The sequence below is a fragment of the Apis dorsata genome, unplaced genomic scaffold (assembly GCF_000469605.1).
Source record: "Apis dorsata unplaced genomic scaffold, Apis dorsata 1.3 scaffold_227, whole genome shotgun sequence".
In the NCBI taxonomy this organism is placed as follows: Eukaryota; Metazoa; Arthropoda; class Insecta; order Hymenoptera; family Apidae; genus Apis; species Apis dorsata.
The window spans coordinates 121119-136555 of record NW_006263509.1 but is presented as its reverse complement, the minus strand read 5'-3'; the positions used below and the strand labels follow the sequence as shown (position 1 = coordinate 136555).

The following is a 15437-nucleotide window of genomic DNA, read 5'->3' as shown; positions in this document are numbered from 1 at the left end:
ACATATGTGAATATTATACATATATTATAAATTCAAATATTTATAATAAAGAAATAAATAAATAAAATTTTTAAATAAAATAAAATTCATAATTTATAAAAATTTATTATTGATAAATAATAATATAACAAATAAAGTAAATATATATATATTTTCTTGTATAATTATATATGTATGAGCAAATGCATACACAAATATATATCACACATCATAAATTCTTTATAAATCAATTTTTATTACAATGCTTTCTTAATTTATTAAAAATCTCAGTAATCAGCGAAATGACCAAGCAGTGCCTCTATGCTTTACAAACACAAATTGTTCCTATTCTTCATTGACATAATTATTTATCTATAATAATACTGGTATCTGTATTATTACAATCAATTGAAATAAATTATTTAATTCTTCAATAATATATGAAATATTTTAATCCTAAAATATATTGAACATATAAAATTTTTATATTGAACATATAAAAATTTATTGGTACAATTCAATTTAATTATAATAGTTTAATAGTTTAATTATAAATAAATAAACTCTTAATAAAGTTTATAATTACACATAAATTTTAAAATATAGGTAATTGATAATTTAATAAGAGAGCAGCTAGAACTTTGTTAGATATCTTTTCTAGCCGAGTTCTCATTCGTACTGCTAATTTATTTGATTTTTTTAAATACATAGCAGAATGATGTAATGCAATTGTATATGGAATAGGACACCAATTTTGATTCACAATTCCCCTAACAAGTGCTGTTATGTAACTTTCTATTAAAGATGTATCTTCCTCAAAAGGATATAAATATTCTTTTAATGGAATAATTAATTGTTCTAATGGTAATCTAATATATCGAAGTAAACCTACGTGTTCCGACCATAACAGTTTTCTATAATGAACATCATGTCTTTGTGAAATTGGTATCAATAATGCCATTGAAAAACCATAATCACCATAGGAAGTTGAACAAAAATGTTCACACATAGCAGTAAACAAATCTGTAAAAGAATTAAGTCCTGGCAGATCTATTGTAAAATTAAATTTTTTGTAGTTATCTTTTACTAAAATTGTAATGACTTTAGTAAGTAAAATAGAAACATCATTATTCAAATATAACGTATCGCACAAGTATATCAATATTAATCTACTAAATCTCAAAGTTTGCGACAATTTTTCAACTAAATCCGGTAATATTAATTCTAAACTCAATACGGTTAAGACAACAGTTTTGTCATTATCATTACATATATTATTATTTCTATATTTTGTATAGATATGTACAATAGGTAAATAAAACCAATCTTTAGGCATTGCTGCTTGATCCCATTTACCATTTAATGTTATATACTGTTCGTATAAACTAGAAACATCTTGATTTAAATTTAATTTGATATCTTCTATATTTGAATTTAAATTTAATTTTTTTAATTCATTCGTTATTATTTTTATATTTAATTTTTCTTTTGCTAATGAAATCCTAAGCATATTTTGTACATCAGATGAATAATCAGCAGGTAAAGATGATACAAGTTTAATAGCAATTTTCCAAATAGTATGCATCATCTTATCATCCAATTTATCTTCAACAAAGAGAGTTGCATTTACTATAGCAACCAAAAAAGAAAATTCTGATCTTGTATACCATGATCTTTCTAAACACCAATCTGTTGTTTCTAATTTTTTTAAATACTTATAAAGTTGTGGAAGATTGAGTATTGCCTGGATTTCTTCTATGAAAGAATGATCAATAAATATATTTAAAACTGTAGCAAGAAAAGGCATACAAGATTGTTGAGATACAATAGGTTGTAATTGGCCATCATATGTTAACACATTTAAATGAGGTAAAGCAGAAGGATTGCGTTCAATAGCTAAAGAACAATTACTTAACAAATTTGAAGTAGAACTAAAAAATAAAAATATAAAAATTAGAACATTGAAAATTGTAGTAAAAAATTTAATATAACAATCTTAAATTCTTAATTTCTACTTACCTGAGATTGGAAAATACTTTTGATCGAGATATGTTTAATTTTTTAATTACAGTACTATCTTTTATTGCCAATAATGTTTCTGCAATCAATTTTGTATTACCCCACTATAATATAATATAATTATGTAATATAATAGTAATAATACTTTATAATGCATATATACTCATATTTTATATTATATTTTAATTAAACATACCGTGATATTATCTAAAGATAGAAGTTGTATACTCCATTTAAATAATAAAACTGATATATTTGCTTTTAGAGATACTAAACAACTTGCAACAGCAATTAAAGCTGCTGCATATTCACAAAATAATTCAGAAATGTTTTGAATATCGTGATTACTTAACAAAAGTTGTAATTGGGATATAAGAATTAATTGTGCCCCACTTAAACTATCTGTTGCCTCTTCATACAGCAATAAAGTCCTCCACAATCGTAAACTTTCAATGCTGAGATTAAAACTTATTTTTCTATTAAAAAATTTTTTTTATATAATATTTATATATAAAAAAATTCCTATTGATATTAATTAAATTAAAATAAATAATATATAATATTACCTTGCATCACAAGTGATGTACGAAATAATACGTTGTACAATTTTAAGATTATTTAATTTTTGTGCAACAGATTTCTCTCCATAACAAAGTAAAACACGACAAAATCTAACTGCAGCAACTACTGGTACTCCATAAACGTTATTTATAGTATCTGTTATTGCTATAAATATAAAAATATATAAATTTTGATTAGTATTATCTCTAAATATGAGAATATTTATACGAATATTTATATAAAACATATATAAAAACCTAATGCATTTGTAGATAACGGTATAAAATGTTCAATTATAATCTCCAATAAATGTGAAGTATTTGCAATTTTTATAGTAGTAATAGGCGAATGTCGTACAAGTCTAATTAAAATTTCCAATGCACAAGTTATAGCAACTGGTGATGGCCGCACTTCATTCAAAATATAGCTACAAATAATTTCAATTAGTTTTTTTAATAAATTTTTCATAGTATTTATTCAGAAATAAAATAATTGAAAATACCGAATTCTTAAAAGTATATCAGTTCTTAATAAACCAGCAATTGCATCCAATTGCACTAGTTCATGATCTTTTAAATTATTTATATCATCAACATCAGTTTTTGATGTTGTTAAAATAGGTTCTTTATAATTTTTAAAACCATATAATCTATCTAAACAAATTTCATCCTCTTCACTATATAAAAAAGCTCTAAGTGCTTGTAAAGTTGCTGTAATCACAGCTACTGATGTATCATCCAAAGAAAATCTTAATAATAATAAAAGATTTCTTTGACTTAATGCAATCAAGGGTGGAGGTTGTAATACTTTATCATACCAACCCTTACGACTTTTTTCTATAATATTTGCTAAAGTTATAAGAGCTGTACAACGTTGTTGTTGTGTTGATGATCGAGTAAGTTGCAATAATTCTTGTAAAGAATAACCAGGACGTTCAGGTTCTTCTCCATGATGATGTAAACCTTTTTGCATAGATATATTGTCATCTTTATAAGCTAATAATACACCTATTAAAAAATATTACAAAAATATTTTAAAAATATTGAAATGCATTTTTTATTTTTTTTTTTTAAATAGATTGATATTTGAAAACTTACCATTAAAGTCAAAACGAGCATTGTATGGTTCATCTGAAGCAGATTCATTTGTTTTTTCTGCAGGTATATCTTCCATCCATTTTAATTTTTCATATTCAAGAGAATCCATATGTATCCAACCTTTTTCTTTAGCTTGTTCCATTAATTTTTTAGAAGATTTTGGTATATTTTGTTTAAGATCATCTATTTGTATAATATTATCATTATTTTTTATTGAATCATCATGTTTATTAGAAATTTTTTCTACAATTGTTTTTTTTATAAATGTAGATTTCACACTTTGATCTTGAACTTCATTATTTGATATTTCATTATTTTCTCGAATCTTATTTATTTTTTGTTTTTTAATTCTTTTATCTCTTAAAAATTGTATTAATTCTGGTTTCAGAGTTATTTCAAGTTTATTTTTTTCTTTTAATATATCTTCTTGACTCATCTGATTTAATCGTTCTAAATTTTCTTTATGTATTTCATTTGCCCATGATCCTTCTATAATAACACTTTTATCACTAATGCATAAAAAATCAGAACTTTGGAATTCTTTTATATTATTTGAAGCATTACTTTTAGGAGAAATTTGTTGCCAAAATAAACTTTGACTTTTATCATTCTTCTAAAAAGATAAATAAATAAATTGGAATCAATATATTGAAATATTATAATATTATTTATTTTTAAAAAATATATTTATATATACCATATCTGTAGAAACAAAAACTTCAGGAAAACCTGTGTTATAACAAAAGAATTTTTTTTTATCAAATTTATATGTATCATATTTTTTTTCCACAATATTTCCTATTATTATTTTTGAAGATGTTATATTTTGGACAGAATCCTGTAATTTGTTTTTTTCAGTTTCTTTAATTAAAGGATTTATAATATTACCACTTCCTTGCGAAGTACATATTCTATCTTCTGTTTTTAATTTTTTTAATTCAGAAAATTTTGATTTGACTTTATTAAAACTCTTGTGCTTATAAGGAATTGCAGTAAAAGTAGTATTTAAAGATTTTGTGGATTCCTTTAAATTAATTACTTTAGCTGATGGTTGTTGTTTGTTTCTTAAAAATTCTTCTTGCATACGAAATAATTCTTCTTCACTATCAGTTGGTTTAGGTCGCTTTAGAACTGAATTTCCATCCATTATAATTTAAAACTTATTTTTAAATTCCAAAATTTTAATTCTTATTATTAAATATTATTTTATATTTATTTTTATTTCTTATCTTTATGATTATATTTCCACAATTGATAGTTTTATTAATTTTTTTATTTATTATTTTGTATAACTTTATATATCAATTTACTTTATTTTTTTCAAATATTATGATAATATTTAAAATTAATATATTTTAAGTAAAAATTTTTACTTGTTATTTGGATATGATCATGAATATTTATCAATATACAATAAAATTGCATTGTTATTGCATCGTTGCTATATCTGGTCTCGTGTCAAAAGCAATCATAGAAAAAAACAAATAATGGAAGAAAAATAGATTGTACATACATAGATTTAACTTTGCTTTTGAAATGTTTTTAACACTCAAGAGATGGCATTGATGGTTTTATCTATCTTTTTTCCCAATATTTTTATCTTTTCTTTTGTTTTATTTATTTATGATATTTTAATGCCGTTGATTCCCTAATTTTTAACTAATCTTAGTTCTTTTCCTACCATTTATTTTTTTTTATCAATATTTGCTTTATATTTTGATATTTAATTAAATTTTAATTTATTGTCTTCTTTTCAAATCATCGATATCTTATCTATTATCTACTGCAAGAATTTTTTATACTTATCACAATATTTATAATTACATTTATTAATAATGTGTATAAATAAATTTAATTTATATGTATATAATAAATTAATAAATTAATATATTATATTATTATATTAATTAATTTATTATTAATAATATTTTAATATTAGTAATAATATTATAAATCAGTTTTTATAAAAAAATCATAATTTGATATTATTTTTATCATATAGTAAAAAATACAAGCATAAATTTTAATTCATAAATAATTGAACTTGTATGTCTGTCTACTTTCATAATAAAGTATCTAAAATTTATAATAATTGAGAAATCTATGAATGATATTCATATAATGCATAGTAATATTTATGAAAAGATATATTAAAGAAATTATATTTAAAATTTATTTAAAATTATAATTGCAAAATAACAATATAATTTATAAAATAATAAAATAATAAAAAATTGTAAAAATTATTAGAATTTAAATAACCTTGAATAGTCTGCTACATGCACAATAAAGATAGTAAATGCATGTATGCGTGTGTGCATGTGTACGTAATATTTTAAGTTTACCATATGTACACGTTACATAGTTATCATTTGTCGTTATTGATAGTAAACATTCCATTTAATTTAAAGTTGTATTTTTCGTAGTGTTGTTTAAAAATCAATAAGAATGTAATAATAGTGAATTATAATATACACAAATTATAATTTTTTTCAAACATTTATATAATGTTATTACATCTGATACGTTTTCTTTGTTAAAGGTTATGAGTCATAGCCAGTTTCTTTATAGAATTTATCATTAACTTGTGCTTCCCATAAAATAATTATTCTATCATTGAAAGAAATTTTGAATATGATAAAAATATTAATGAAAAGAGAAAATATAAGAAAGAATATAACATTAAAAATATTGAAAAAAAAAATAAAATATAAATATTGATGTATTATATAGTGAATTATATTTATAATTATTATAATATAAAAAAAAAATCATTTAAAATTTAAAGAATGTTATGAAGATTATATTATTACATTATATTTATTGAAATAAATATATATCATTTTTATTAAATAAAATTTTATGTAAGTGATTAATATTAAAAACTTTGAAGAAAACGTGCACAGTATTATCTTTCATTGTAGCAAGTATTAATATACAGCTAAATGTGCACAGTATTGTCTTTTTATAATAGTATTAACATATAGCTTACAGATATCTTCTGTAAGATTTTAAACAATATAAATAAAAATTAATTTGGTGATAAAAATTAAAATTAAAAATTACAAAGTACAAAATAATCATATAATAAATCTCAAGATATTTTTAATATCTATAATAAGTTAGTCAATAATTGGAGAAAGTATATTTTAAAAAATATGACTGGTCCATTAAGAGACCAACCATGGGGTTTACAAATTATAGAATATATGATATCCAAATGTTGTCCTCATCATCGAGTCAATCGAATGACATGGCATCAAGGTGGTATTTTGTTACTCACATATTTAGCATATACATGTTACCATATGACACGAAAACCTATGTCTATTGTAAAAAATGTGTTGAGTTTTAATTGCAGTACTTTATCACCTCCTCCAAATTTTTTAATTAATAGTAGTAATCGAGATACATGGTGTGATTGGGCTCCATTTGGTAAGAATAATATTATTTTAATAATTTTAATAATTCAAAATTTAAATAAAATTTATTATATATTATTTATTTTAATTAGACACTGCTGATGCTCCAGCATTGCTTGGCATATTAGATTCAGCATTTCTGTTTGCATATGCTGCAGCCATGTTCCTCAGGTGACATATTGAAGTGAGCTTATTTATGAAATCAGAGATTATAAAAATTATATTGATAATAATTTTGCATTTATATATACAGTGGTTTTATAGCAGAAAGAGTAAATCTACGATATTTTCTTACATTTGGCATGCTTGCATCTGGTATTTCTTGTTATCTCTTTGGTATTGCTAGGCCATATAATATTCATAATTTATGGTATTTTGTTCTTATTCAAGTAAGTATATGTATATAAAAAAAATTTTTTATTCATTACTTTTTTTGAATAAAATTAACATATATTATTACAATTAGGCAATAGGTGGTGTTTTTCAAACATCAGGTTGGCCAGGTGTAGTTACAGTTGTAGGAAATTGGTTTGGAAAAGGAAAAAGAGGATTAATTTTTGGAATATGGAATTCTCATACATCATTAGGAAATATTTTAGGCAGTTTAATAGCTGCTGAATTTGTGGAATCTGATTGGGGTTTAAGTTTTATGGTACCTGGAATAACAATGGGTCTTGCAGGATTTATAATATTTTTATTTCTTGCACCAAATCCTATAGATATAGGATGTATACCACCTGTTCCAACTAAATATAGAAAATTTGATACTGTTCATAGTTCAGATGAGGATAGTGGTGCAGAGGATTATGATCAATCATATAGTGTAAGTTAGAAATATATTTTTAGTGATGTTTTTATTTAATTTTCAGCATGTTGTGCACATTAGTTGTTTTTATTATTATTTATAGCATTGGAATGTAGACATAACATCTTTCTTAAATATTTCATATATATTAATATAATATATTATAATATCATTATATTAATATGATATGCAAAGAAAAATTTAGCATATTTCTTTACTTATATTAATTTTGTTTTATCTTAATAATTTTGGATGTTTAATACTAATTTCTTTCTATTTTTAAATGATAATTCTTTAATTTTATAATATTAAATAATATTCTAATTAGTTGCAAAAATATTTTTATTAAATTTTTATATTTATTTTTCTTTTTTGCGCATTGTATGCTCATTAAAGCTATTTACTTTATTATACTTAGCGTCTCACTTATCGCTGTGCCTACCGCGAACAGGTTGATATTGATGTAAGTGCATGCTTTGTTCTTTTTATGTAATTAATTATTTTATATATTATTATATTAACATAAAATTATATTGTGTTTCAATGTTTACTAACATTTTAATATTCAAAATTTTTTTGAATTTGCATGTGTATATGTATATATTTTTCCAATATTTCTATAAATTTATAAAAAGTTTATTTTCTAAGAATATGGAAGCTGCACGATCTGAAACTAGTCCAATATTACAAAGGCATAGACATGTACAAGAATTTCATAGAGGAAATGCAATTGGATTTGCAAAAGCAATGATGATACCTGGAGTAATAGAATATTCTCTTTCTTTATTTTTCGCAAAACTTGTTAGCTATACATTCCTGTATTGGTTACCATTATATATTGCAGCCTCAAGTAAGTATTTTTTAAATTTTAATTATAAATTGTATATTTTATGTTGAAATTTTTCATAATTATTTTTTTTTTATTTTTAGCTACATATGGCACAACATTAAGTGCAGATCTATCTACTTTTTTTGATGTTGGTGGTATTGTGGGTGCAATAGCAGCTGGTATTTTATCTGATTATAGTGGTACAAGTGCTCTAACATGTGCAGTCATGCTTGGATTTGCAGTTCCTATTGTATGTTTAATTTATATTGAAAATTTATATATAACAATTTAAATATTTATAATTTTTAGTAACTTAAGTTTTAAATATCATTAAATTAATAATTTACTTCTATAAAATTTTTTTATAACTTGTATAGTTATTCATATATGACTACATTGGAAGCACTGGATGGACATTCAACATTATATTATTACTAATAGCAGGTCTATTAGTAAATGGACCATATGCCTTAATAACAACTGCAGTATCTGCTGAATTAGGAACTCATCCTAGTTTAGGAAACAATTCTAAAGCTTTAGCTACAGTTACTGCAATTATTGATGGCACAGGAAGTATTGGAGCTGCGGTAGGTCCATTACTAGCAGGAGTAGTAGCACGTTGGACTGGTTGGCATAATGTATTTTATATGCTTATGGTTGCAGACATGTTGGCATTATTGGTAAGTTTATTTAAGAATTTAAGAAATTTATTTAAGAAATACTTAAGAAATAATTAATATTTTTAATTTTAATGTTTTGCTTAATTTTTAGCTTTTGTCAAGATTAGTTTATCGAGATGTACAAATATATAGACGACGACGAAGAACTATTTAATTTTATTCTTATTAAATAAAAAACAATGAGTATATATGTACAAATAAATAAGTTCTTAAATATTTATTTGTAACTTAAATCATTTTATAAATGATGTAAATTGTATAAAATGTTACATTTTATGTTCAATTATATTTAATTAAAATTTGAATGTTTTATCAAATTTTAATCTTATTTAAAATCAGTATATCTAAATAAATAATATATTTTTTACATCTGAAAGACAATTATTATTTAATTAAATACCAAGACAAAAGAACAGTCTTATTTTATTTTAATTTGTACAATAAAAATTTATATTATAATAATCACTTAATATACAAAGATAGATATATTTTAACATCAAGGAATGCCAGTTGGAATTATGTAACTAATAGAATCTGCAAATTCACCCCATGCTGCTCTTTGTGTTTGAAATGTAATAATCCATGCTAAAAGAGCAGCTGACCATATAGCTGCTCCAATTGCAGAAAATATTACATCTGAAAGTTAATAAAAATATCAATATATATAATAAATATATATATATATATGTATATATTTATTTAAATAAAAATTTTTAATATAATAAAAAACTAAATTAAATTAAAATATAAGATTTGATAAAAATAAAATCAATAACATTAATTAATTAACCAATTAACTAATATAATATTATGTCTTATAATATAATAGAAAATTTTCATTACATAAAAAGAATTACAAAATTCAGATATATTAAAATAACTTGTATTAAGTTACTTATAACTTACATCTTTTAATTTGTTTTTGTTCCTCATAATGTGGTTCGACGAAAGCTTCTTTTGCAAACCAAATAGCATTCACAGCCCAAAGAAATGGTAGAAAAACAAATCCAGCTTCAAAAATAAAGAAATATTTATATATATTTATAAATGAAGAATAAAGCAATTAAATATGCATAATTTACCTCTAAAATACCATTTGCAAAGATATAATTTTTTATCATTTGGAATTTTTGATAAATCCATTGTATTAATAATCTCAAAATTATAACCTATATCTTTGTTACATCAGATATATAAATATACACTTGATATTACTTTAAATATCTTAAGAATATATATTTACAGAGTTTTAAAAAACTATTAAAGATACTAATAAAAACAAGGAGATATGTGAAAGAATAATGCAAAAACCACACGTATTACATGTCTAACCAAAATTTAAGATTTTCTTTTAAATAAAAGTATTATTTTATTTTCTCAATAGATGGAGCAATCATATAATAAAAAAAAGAAAAAAAGCATATTTTAGTTGTTCTCATAGGAAATTTATCAAATATAAGAAATCATTTCAAAAATATATATTATAATATGAAACATTATAATGAATATTGTGTGCACTTAATTGTACATGAACTTTATATTTTATAAGAAAAATTAAAATAATAATTTTAAATAAAGATCTGACTTAAACAAGTGGATGAAATTTTGAATGAGCACCATATCACTAATCATGATGGTGGGAGCACATCACGTGATCAGTTAACTTGCTGCTCCGCTTGTCGCGCGAGTAACCGTGGCCAGCCATTTTGATTAGTAACATGGCGTCAGCGGAGATTAATATGGCGTCCTCGGACATAATAACCGAAGTGGAGATTCAACCAGATATCCAAGAGGTTGAAATAGAAACAATACCAGTAGAAATACCCTGTGAGACTGTGGAAACTACAATCGAAGGAGAAGATGGGCAACCGATGATAGCTCTTCAAACTCTTCCAGAGCCAGGACGCGAAGAAATCATACTACAGACGCAAGAGGAAATCGTCGGTAGTGATCCACTAAGCGTATATGATCAAATCCCAGTTCCAGAGAACGATATTTATGTCGAGTCAAGCCCTGGTCCATCGAGGAAGGGTCCTAAGAAGGCCAGAAAAGGTGGTTCGTCGAAATTTAAATCGTCTGATCATACGATTTTTGGGGAAATGGGCTCAGAAACGAAGGCTAGAAAGTGGGAGCAGAAGCAAGTGCAAATCAAGACGCTCGAAGGTGAATTTTCTGTGACGATGTGGGCATCGGGTACTGACGACGGTAAGTTTTACATTTATTTCTAACCTTTTGATAGTTTAAATAAAACACAATGAGGTAATTAGAAAACTTTTTGTAACGAGTTCTTCATGCACACTGTTCATACGTACTTCCGGTGATGTCGAATCAATACTGTAGTTTCCAAATGCGTTTCTCAAAGAAATTAATAGAGTCCTCTAATTTTTTATTATTGATGAATTCGTTGACAGTTTGCGTTGTTTGTTTTGATCGAGGGAACGCCATTATGCTACCAGGGGGCAGCCATATTTTGAAAATGGCTTCTTTTACGTGGATCTGTCTTGTTGAATGATAATGGCGGAGATATACTTACAACAGAATAGACAAAGATCTATGCTTGTATTATCTTTATTTTTTTTAAGTACGCATTATTTGATATTTAATTTTCTTTATTATATTTGTTTCTGTATATTTAGAAAAAAAAATAATTTGTTTTTTGTATTAAAATTATTTAAAAAAAGATAGATTCTTTCAAATATGAAACACTTTAATTTCTTACATCATTCGATGTAATACTTGTTTCTCTTTAAATATTTGCAATTATTAAATTAATTTAGAAGATTAAAATTTTAATTTTCATTTTAAAAAATTCTATCAACAAATAAATCATAAAAAAAAATAAAAAGATATTAAAAAAATAAAATAAGTTGACAAATAATACATAATCGTACATTTGTATTATTTAAATCAATAATCAAATTAATTCATTAAATATATTTTAAAATGAATGTGATATAAAAAGAAATAAAATTATGAGATTTTTTTCTTAAATACAAGTTTATATATTATTTTTATATCTATGTATAAGAAAAAAAATAATGTATATCTATTGAATTTATATTTTATATATTGAAACAAAATATTAATGGAATAAATATTTTTCATATTAATTTTTTTGTTATCAAATTCGTATATATTCTTTTATATTAAATATAGTATATTTTATTCATAATTTATTCATAATTATTTATTTATTCATAATTATTCTATATAAATTCTTTATAAATTATTTTAATATATAATAATTTTTTAAAGAATATATATATAAATATGAATTTTTAAAGAAATACTTTTTTTATATAAAAATACAAAAAAAATACTAAAAAAAGTTTTTGCTATTCAATTTATATATATAAATATTTATTTTTTTTAGTTAAATAGTTATAAAAAGTTTATTCATTGTAAAAATTTATTCTGTTATTATATGTAGATAAAAATACGTGATTTTAATAATAAAAAATAAATACAGTAGCTTTTGTTTGGGACTGCTTGTTTGTTGTTGTTAAAGGGAGTGTCCTATTAGCTCCTCACCTGGTGGATGTTCCAGATGAAGGCTCAAATCCAGAGCCTGATCCAGACTACACAGAATACATGACTGGTAAATCCAATGCCAAATTCAATCATTCTGGAAGCTCCATTTCTGATGGAATGCCAGGTCTTGACCTTTCGGATCCCAAACAACTGGCAGAATTTGCTAGGCCGGGCCATAAATTGAAAGTACGCAAACCACCTGTTCTAGATGGTGTTGAACGTACTATAGCCTGTCCACATAAAGGATGCACAAAAATGTTCAGAGATAATAGTGCAATGCGTAAACATTTACATACTCATGGGCCAAGAGTGCATGTATGTGCAGAATGTGGGAAAGCTTTTGTTGAAAGTTCTAAGTTGAAAAGGCATCAATTAGTTCATACAGGAGAAAAACCTTTCCAGTGTACATTTGAAGGATGTGGTAAAAGGTTTAGTCTGGATTTTAATCTTCGTACACATGTTAGAATTCATACAGGAGACAGACCTTATGTTTGCCCATTTGATGGATGCAGCAAAAAATTTGCACAATCAACAAATTTAAAATCACATATATTAACACATGCAAAGGCTAAGTAAGTATTTAATTCCTGTTTTTTTTTTTAAATGTATTTTTTAAATGAAAACTAATTAACAAATAATTATTATTTAGTAATATGAATTATTTGATTTTTATAGGTCACGTAATGCTATTGGAAGACAAGTACAACAAATTCAACTTCAACAACCTCAATTTGTACAAGTTGAAGTTGCAGATGTGGATAATCAACAGTTCATTGTTTATGCTGATTAGCCCCCCTAAACAATGATCTCATATCCTATAAACTTATTATGAAATATCGTAATCATTAATTAGTAACCTAAACAGTGTAAATATTTTCATGATATAAGTGATGCGGGCAGGACATTACTAAGCTGTTAGTTATCTTAAGAGAAGAAATTAATTAATCAATTTATACCTCTGTGCTTAGACGCAAAGTAAATGGATATCACAAGCACTATACTACCTATCTATAAAAAATAAAATAAAATTACACTAAAGAAGGTAGTATCTTCTGAGACATATAAAGTAGAATATGGCGCACTGCTCAATCTCATGTTTGAGACACACTAAATGATACTTAGTGCGCACTCGTAATACAACTGTATATATTTATACGTAAAGTAAAATATTGTATACAGTATATTTTGGAGAAATTCTGATGAGAATAAACTACAAAATACGTCTTTTCCGTCGGATTCAATTGTACTACTTTAATATACTTTTTACATCATATAATGGTAACTGTTAATAGTCATTGGAAAAAGGAAACATAAATGCGTCTACTGTGTATTATACCTTGATGTCCACAAAATATGATACATTTATTCCTGTAAAATTATTGAGATGTTTTTAAGTATTGTCTATTTCAATAGACATTGAAATGTTGTAAAATCAAATGGATGCGTGTTTAATATTGCGGCATTTAGAAAAAGCACCAGTCATTTTGAAAGACGTACGTTGACATAATATATTTTATCCGTGATATTCACGAATACATTGTGATGTATACATGTACATCGTTGCAATGACGTTAACAAAGTTGTTAAGAAGTTCGTGTCATTTCGAAGTAGGAAGCAATAGTTTATAGATAGATTTATAATATTTACTGTATTAAATGGCGATTGCGTGCATCCCATTACATCGTTATTCATTAATATTCGCATATCACAATTTTATACATGCAGCTACAACGTTAAAATAATTCAATCTATATATTATTTCTAGAATTATTTATAAAAAAAATTTGGATAATTTATTTAAGTCGTATAAAGTATATTCTTTCATCAAATTTTGTTTGCAGCTATTCACCTTATTTTTCATAGCTATATCCATTAAAAAAAAGCTTTATTAAAAAAAAGAAAATTTCTCTATAAGTATTTCTTAAAAATTAATTTTCTAAAATATTTTAACAAATATTATATATTAATCATCTATAATAATCTTGGTTTTTATTTCGTGTATATTTCAATGTATATATATTTATACTTTTCTCATAAAAATTATTATAAATTTTAATAATAGAGTATATATATGATATGTAATTTGGCCTATATTTTCATATGAATGTATATGAAAAGAAATTTAAGAAATATTTGTAGAATTTTTTATATGTTGGACAAAAATAGAAATTTTTTTTTTAAATTTAATCCATTATACTTTATCAATAAGTATTTTTTATTCATTTTTATATTATGAACATTCAACATAATTTTTTGCATACTGTAATAATTATTGCTTCCTGCTGGAAGTAATACTAAATATAGTTTGAGGTACATAAAAGCAAGCTTTTTGTATTTGAGTATTACCAAACTAGTATTACAAATTAACTTTTTTAAGTTAAAATTTATACCAGTGTATTTAAAAATAAGGATATATAGTTTTCTAATTTTTATTTTTATTATTACACATGCAAAATTTTTTATACTGCGATAATTTTATAAAGTTACAATGTTTACATATATATAAAGAGAGAA

The 15437-nt window shown here is 23.8% G+C and overlaps 4 protein-coding genes across 7 annotated transcripts; 2 read left to right on the top strand and 2 right to left on the bottom strand.

Annotated features, from left to right (window-relative positions):
• Positions 1–215: 215 nt before the first annotated feature.
• On the bottom strand, positions 216–8800 carry LOC102677485 (RNA polymerase II-associated protein 1). Its single transcript, XM_006615549.2, has 9 exons — positions 8784–8800; positions 4354–4833; positions 3657–4269; positions 3062–3566; positions 2817–2986; positions 2565–2724; positions 2195–2474; positions 1999–2102; positions 216–1910 (listed from the first exon to the last, which is right to left on the bottom strand). Exons 2-9 carry the CDS (start codon positions 4801–4803, stop codon positions 575–577), a joined length of 3618 nt encoding a protein of 1205 aa, XP_006615612.1. The 5' UTR covers positions 4804–4833; positions 8784–8800; the 3' UTR covers positions 216–574.
• LOC102677796 (glucose-6-phosphate exchanger SLC37A2) lies at positions 5992–9764 on the top strand. 3 transcript variants are annotated; one of them, XM_031510473.1, is made up of 9 exons: positions 5992–7091; positions 7171–7249; positions 7332–7467; positions 7545–7901; positions 8302–8346; positions 8532–8733; positions 8814–8962; positions 9090–9392; positions 9484–9764. In XM_031510473.1, exons 1-9 carry the CDS (start codon positions 6815–6817, stop codon positions 9544–9546), a joined length of 1611 nt encoding a protein of 536 aa, XP_031366333.1. In that variant the 5' UTR covers positions 5992–6814; the 3' UTR covers positions 9547–9764. The 3 variants fall into 3 exon arrangements, with proteins under 3 accessions (XP_031366333.1, XP_031366335.1, XP_031366334.1); XM_031510475.1 differs by having other exon boundaries at positions 7171–7262; XM_031510474.1 differs by lacking the exon at positions 8302–8346.
• Positions 9765–9803: 39 nt separating this feature from the next.
• LOC102677927 (gamma-secretase subunit pen-2) lies at positions 9804–10829 on the bottom strand. The gene is made up of 3 exons (XM_006615552.2): positions 10475–10829; positions 10299–10403; positions 9804–10028 (listed from the first exon to the last, which is right to left on the bottom strand). The coding sequence occupies exons 1-3, from the start codon at positions 10533–10535 to the stop codon at positions 9889–9891; spliced, it is 306 nt and encodes a 101-aa protein (XP_006615615.1). The 5' UTR covers positions 10536–10829; the 3' UTR covers positions 9804–9888.
• Positions 10830–10957: 128 nt separating this feature from the next.
• On the top strand, positions 10958–14752 carry LOC102678164 (transcriptional repressor protein YY1-like). 2 transcript variants are annotated; one of them, XM_006615553.2, is made up of 3 exons: positions 10958–11597; positions 12901–13495; positions 13599–14752. In XM_006615553.2, exons 1-3 carry the CDS (start codon positions 11111–11113, stop codon positions 13711–13713), a joined length of 1197 nt encoding a protein of 398 aa, XP_006615616.1. In that variant the 5' UTR covers positions 10958–11110; the 3' UTR covers positions 13714–14752. The 2 variants fall into 2 exon arrangements, with proteins under 2 accessions (XP_006615616.1, XP_006615617.1); XM_006615554.2 differs by having other exon boundaries at positions 10960–11597; positions 12940–13495.
• Positions 14753–15437: the final 685 nt, after the last annotated feature.

Coding starts and splice junctions, on each gene's coding strand:
- LOC102677485 (XM_006615549.2), bottom strand. CDS start 4,803: ATGGATGGAAATTCAGTTCTAAAGCGACCTAAACCAACTGATAGTGAA. Junction 2,475..2,564: donor TACATCACTTGTGATGCAAG/GTAATATTATAT, acceptor ATTTTTTAATAG/AAAAATAAGTTTTAATCTCA. Junction 2,103..2,194: donor TATCTTTAGATAATATCACG/GTATGTTTAATT, acceptor ATTATATTATAG/TGGGGTAATACAAAATTGAT.
- LOC102677796 (XM_031510473.1), top strand. CDS start 6,815: ATGACTGGTCCATTAAGAGACCAACCATGGGGTTTACAAATTATAGAA. Junction 7,250..7,331: donor GCTGCAGCCATGTTCCTCAG/GTGACATATTGA, acceptor TTATATATACAG/TGGTTTTATAGCAGAAAGAG. Junction 9,393..9,483: donor CAGACATGTTGGCATTATTG/GTAAGTTTATTT, acceptor CTTAATTTTTAG/CTTTTGTCAAGATTAGTTTA.
- LOC102678164 (XM_006615553.2), top strand. CDS start 11,111: ATGGCGTCAGCGGAGATTAATATGGCGTCCTCGGACATAATAACCGAA. Junction 11,598..12,900: donor GGCATCGGGTACTGACGACG/GTAAGTTTTACA, acceptor TTGTTGTTAAAG/GGAGTGTCCTATTAGCTCCT. Junction 13,496..13,598: donor TTAACACATGCAAAGGCTAA/GTAAGTATTTAA, acceptor TGATTTTTATAG/GTCACGTAATGCTATTGGAA.
- LOC102677927 (XM_006615552.2), bottom strand. CDS start 10,535: ATGGATTTATCAAAAATTCCAAATGATAAAAAATTATATCTTTGCAAA. Junction 10,404..10,474: donor TTGCAAATGGTATTTTAGAG/GTAAATTATGCA, acceptor TTATTTTTGAAG/CTGGATTTGTTTTTCTACCA. Junction 10,029..10,298: donor ACAAAAACAAATTAAAAGAT/GTAAGTTATAAG, acceptor ATTAACTTTCAG/ATGTAATATTTTCTGCAATT.